Source organism: Carlito syrichta, unplaced genomic scaffold (assembly GCF_000164805.1).
Source record: "Carlito syrichta isolate Samal-C Ts95f unplaced genomic scaffold, Tarsius_syrichta-2.0.1 Scaffold312287, whole genome shotgun sequence".
NCBI classification, from domain to species: domain Eukaryota; kingdom Metazoa; phylum Chordata; class Mammalia; order Primates; family Tarsiidae; genus Carlito; species Carlito syrichta.
Genome location: NW_007256383.1, coordinates 38,460 through 43,853, shown reverse-complemented (window position 1 = coordinate 43,853; position 5,394 = coordinate 38,460). Strand labels below are relative to the sequence as shown.

Genomic DNA, 5,394 nt, shown 5'->3' with positions numbered 1-5,394 from the left:
CTCTGTCTTTGATCTTAATATCGTTTAACTGATTGAATGAAGTCCACCCATATTATGGAAGGTAATCTGTTTCCTTAAAGTTAACTGATTGTAGGTATATATTATTTTTTATAAGAAGAGATTTTATTCAAAATGATTCTTGCAAGGAGGGAAAATGACTATTGCATTAGGAAGAGGGAAACTGTTGCAATAAGTAGAACACTGAGACCATATGATCTTCTGGCATCGCAAGAATTAGGCAGTGCCGGGCTAAGTGGCTCAGCCTGTAATCCCGCACTTTGGGAGGCCAAGGTGAGTGGATTGCCTGAGCCTGCGGGTTTGAAACCCGCCTGGGCAACTTGGCGAGACCTCATCTCTACAATAAATCAAAAATGAGCCGGGCGTGGTAGCGCGCCTATAGTTCCAGCTACTTGGAAGGCTGAGGCGGAAGGATCGCCGGAGCCCAGCGAGTCAAGGCTGCGGTGGCCGGGAGCGGCCACTGCACTCCAGTCTGGGCGACAGAGTGAGACTCCAACTCAAAATAAAATAAAATAGAATAAAATAAAATAAAATAAATCCAAATTACATAGTTAAAATTCTGTTAAATGAAAAATGCCAAGTTGGAATATTGCTCTGTAATCTACACTACCAAATGGCAAAGGCAGAAAGGAAAATGAGACTCCTATGTAGAGATACAAGTGGCCCCCAGTTCATAGAATAGGCAATCATAACAATCTAAGAGCTAATATTACCTTTTGAAGTGAGAATCCCTAATTATTGATCAGTTATTTTGGCCAATGGATATGGAGGTGAGAATAGAAAAGATGATTTTAAAATATAATCATAAAGAAAATCAGTAAGATGGGCCAGGCTCGGTGACTTAGTCTGTAATCCCAGCACTTTGGGAGACTGAGGTGAGTGGATTGCCTGAGCCCGCGGGTTCGAGATCCGCCGCGGCAATTTGGCAAGACCTTGTCTGTACAATAAATAAAAAATTAGCCAGACGGGATAGCACACACCTGTAGTGTCGGCTACTTGAAAGGCTAAGGCGGAAATATTGCCGGAACCCAGCAGGTCGAGGCTGTGGTGGCCGGGAGCATGCCACTGCACTCCAGTCTGGGCGACAGAGTGAGACTCCAACTCAGAAAAAAAAGAAAAGAAAAAAATCAGTAAGATGAATAATAAAACAATTTGTAATATTTTTTGTTCTTAAAAAATGTTAGTGAGGTATTATTCTATCAAAACAAGCTGTCAGAATAAAAAATTGGAAAGAGAATAAGTCCATCTTAAATAGTTCTTATGATATAAGCCTATAACAAGCACTGACCTGTCAACAGCAGCTTTTTCAGATAATCTGGTTGACACTGAATCCAAGATTCTTATTGGGCTCTAGAATGTTATCCTGAGATTTTCAAGAAGTATTTGGAAAATATTGAGGTTACCCAAATATTTATATGAAGATTTTATTTTAGTGACTAGGCTTGTTCATTTCTAGGAATTCTATTTTATTCTTTTTTCAAATCTTATGATCTATTATTTTATAGTTTCCTTCAGATTGTTCTAATATTCCAAATTCCTGAGTTACCAATCATTATTGAAATTTATGACTTTTTTTTTTTGAGTTGGAATCTCACTCTGTCGCCCAGACTGGAGTGCAGTGGCCGCTCCTGGCCACCGCAGCCTCGACCTGCTGGGCTCTGGCGATCCTTCTGCCTCAGCCTTCCCAGTAGCCAGAATTATAGGCATGCGCTACCACACCCGGCTGATTTTTTTTTGATTTATTGTAGAGATGAGGTCTTGCTGCCCAGGCGGGTCTTGAACCTGCGGGCTCAGGCAATCCACTCACCTCAGCTTCCCAAAGGCATGGGATTACAGGCTGAGCCACCGAGCCTGGCCAGGTTTTATTTCAACACTACATTAGTCAGGATTCTCTAGAGAAACAGAATCAATAAGATAAATAGATGGTAGATAGATAGATGATAGATAGATTAGAGGGGATTTATTAGAGGAATTAGCTCATGTGATTATGGAAGCTGAGACGTCCATGATATGCCATCTGCAAGCTGACAAACCAGGGAAGCTGGCAGCATAGCTCAGTCCAAGTCTGAGTACCTGAGATCCTGGGGCCTGTTGGTGCATGTCCTGGAATCTGAAAACTGAAGAACCTGGAGTTCTGAGGTCCAAGGACAGGAGAAATGGGTGTTATGGCTCTAGAAGAGGGTAAATTTGCCTTTCCTCTGCCTTCTTGTTCAACCTGAACCCTCAACCGACTGGATAGGCCTGCTCACATTGAGTGAGGGTGAATCTTCCTTACTCAGTCCACTGATTCAAATGGCAACCTCTTCTGGAAACACTCTCACAGACACCCAGAAATAATGCTTTAATAGTTATCTGGGTATCCCTTAAGCCAATCAAGTTGACACCTATAATTAACCATCACAGACACCAACTGATGTCTGGGAGGACAATTCAATTGTGATGTTAACCACTCAAAGTTAGTGTCAGACTTTACAAGTAAAAAGACAAGGTACTCAACAAGATGGCTCTCACTTTAGACACAAGCCACAAGTGGAATCCCCAGACCACTTCAGACTTTTGACCAACTGTCTATAAATCTCTCTATTTCCCTCTACCCTCTTCATGTTTGATAATTTGCTAGAATGATTCACAGAGCTCAGGAAAGTGCTATACTTAGATTACAGTTCATTATAAAGTATACAAACGTGGAACAGCCAGATGAATAGACACAGAAGGTAAATTGTGAGGAAAGCCCAAATACAGAGCTATCACGCCTTCTCCTTGTGGAGTCACCTTCTTAGCACATCAATGTGTTCACTAACCAGAAAGCGTCACTAAACTTCAATGTCCAAATATTTAGTTGTGGTTTAATTGCTTATGTATAATGTATTTAATCATTGACTCTGTGCTTGAACTCTATCTTCAGGCCCCTCTTCCCTGGAAATCAGAAGACTGAACTGATATCATGTGACTTAAAGCCCAACTTCCTCCTAATCATGTGGTTATTCTTTCTGAAATATTAAGCTCTCATTCTAAAGCTATCTAGGGGATTACTGTGACTTACTTCATTAGCATAAATGATCAGATGTGACACTTTATGGGACTCATAAATAACAAAAATATTCCTATTACTTGGGAAATTCTAAATATTTAGTCTTTCGCCCAGAAACCAGTGACACAGACCAGTCAAATTTTCTATGATACAAAGGTTTAATATAGCATTCCTGAATTAAAGTACATGGTAATAAAATTTGGTACTGTTTAAATATTGAAATTATTATTATTATTATTATTATTATTTTGAGTTGGAGTCTCACTCTGTCGCCCAGACTGGAATGCAGTGGCCACTCCCGGCCACTGCAGCCTCAACCTGCTGGGCTCTGGCGATCCTTCCGCCTCAGCCTTCCAAGTAGCCGGAATTACAGGCATGCGCTACCACGCCCGGCTGATTTTTTGATTTATTGTAGAGATGAGGTCTTGCCACGTTGCCCAGGCGGGTCTTGAACCCGCGAGCTCAGGCAATTCACTCACCTCAGCCTCCCAAAGTGCTGGGATTACAGGCTGAGCCACCGACCCTGGCTAGCTTTAATTTTTTTTGCTCTCTATTTTATTTTATTTTTATTTATTTATTTATTTATTTACACTTTTCCAGTAAGTTTTTATTAGTAGTTAAATCATGATTCAGGGTCCCAAAGCAGGGAACACCATGTACCCTTTAGCCACCCTGGGAGAAGGATGGAGGATATAGCAGAGGTGGGGTGCAGCCAGTTCAGATCTTCCTAGGAAATGTGCCCTCAGGCCGGCGGTCATCCCAGGTTGAGATCCAGGATATGGGGCAGAGTGACTTGTACACACGCCGGTACCATTCACACACAGAGACATCACCCCCTTTAGCAGTCATTGCCTTCTCACAGCGGTGGAAGTCTAGGTAGTTCTGCCAGCAGTTCCTGGTTTGTTTCTGGTTGGGGAAGCGACTGTCAAAAGGGGCAGTCTTGTGGTTCTTGATTTTGGTCTTGATGTCTTCTGCCATGATACTGACTCCTAAAGATGCCCCCGACGTGTGTCGCTGCTCAATGTCTAGCTCTGTATTTTATAACTGAAGGAAAATTTTCCTTTTGTTTCTTCTTCTAAAGTTTCTTATTTTTACAAATTGGTTTTTCTAGATTATTACCTCACCCTTCATTGCATCGTTTTATAACCAGAATGATAGTCAACCAATTCATATACTTGGGATGAAATGGGATCTTTATATGTTTAGCACTGTATTTATATAATGTCTCTTAATTGATTGCACGTTCATCTTTTAAACACTTCTGTAAGTTTCTGCATTTATGTCTCAAACATTTTTGGATGAGTTAACTTTTTTTTTTTTGGGTTGAAGTCTCTTGCTCTGTCACCCAGACTGGAGTGCAGTGGCACACTCCCGGCCACTGCAGCCTCGACCTGCTGGGCTCCGGCGATTTTTCCACCTCAGCCTTCCAACTACTGGAACTACAGGCGTGCGCTACCACACCCGGCTAATTTTTTGATTTATTGTAGAGATGAGGTCTCGCCAAGTTGCCCAGGTGGGTCTTGAGCCCGCGGGCTCAGGCAATCCACTCACCTTGGCCTCCCAAAGCACGGGATTACAGGCTGAGCCACCGAGCCCGGCCTGATGAGTTAACTTTTAAAGTAATAGTTTTGCTGCTACTGAAATTGAGATTAAATTTTATAACTAGTTCTCATGGGTATTTAGGACTCTAGTGACATATATGTAGGCATACCTCAGAGACCATTGTGATAAAGCAAATATAACAGTAAAGGGAGTCACACATTTTTAAATTTTTCCGTGCGTATAAAAGTTATGTTTACCTTTTATACTGTAGTCTATTAAGTGTGCAATGGAATTATATCTGAAAAAAGTGCATTTTTAAACTCACAAATACTTTATTGCTAAAAAATGCTAATGATCATTTAAGCCTTTACAAAGCGCGCGCCTGTAGTTCCAGCCACTTGGAAGGCTGAAGTGGAAGGATCACCGGAGCCCAGCAGGTTGAGGCTGCGGTGACCGGGAGTGGCCACAGCACTCCAGTCTGGGTGACAGAGTGAGACTCCAGCTCAAAAAAAAAAAAAAAAAAAAAAAGAGTCAACCTTCTGTTAAATCTTTGAAGCCAGGTATTGACTTCTCTTCTCCATCTATGAAAGTCCTAGAAGGCATTTTCTTCCAATAAAAGGCTGTTTCATCTACAATGAAAACATGTTGTTTAGTGTAGCCACCTTCATCCATGGTCTTAGCTAGATCTCCTGGATAACTTGCCATGGCTCTTATGTCAGCACTCGCTGCTTCACCTTGTACCTTGTACCTTTGTGTTATGGGGATGGCTTCTTGCCTTAAATCGTGAACCAACATCTACTAGC

At 41.8% G+C, this 5,394-nt stretch overlaps 1 protein-coding gene across 1 annotated transcript; it reads right to left on the bottom strand.

The window, feature by feature from the left end:
* Positions 1–3,766: 3,766 nt before the first annotated feature.
* LOC110596696 (cytochrome c oxidase subunit 6B1-like) lies at positions 3,767–4,027 on the bottom strand. Its single transcript, XM_021718499.1, has one exon. The coding sequence runs from the start codon at positions 4,025–4,027 to the stop codon at positions 3,767–3,769; it is 261 nt and encodes an 86-aa protein (XP_021574174.1).
* Positions 4,028–5,394: the final 1,367 nt, after the last annotated feature.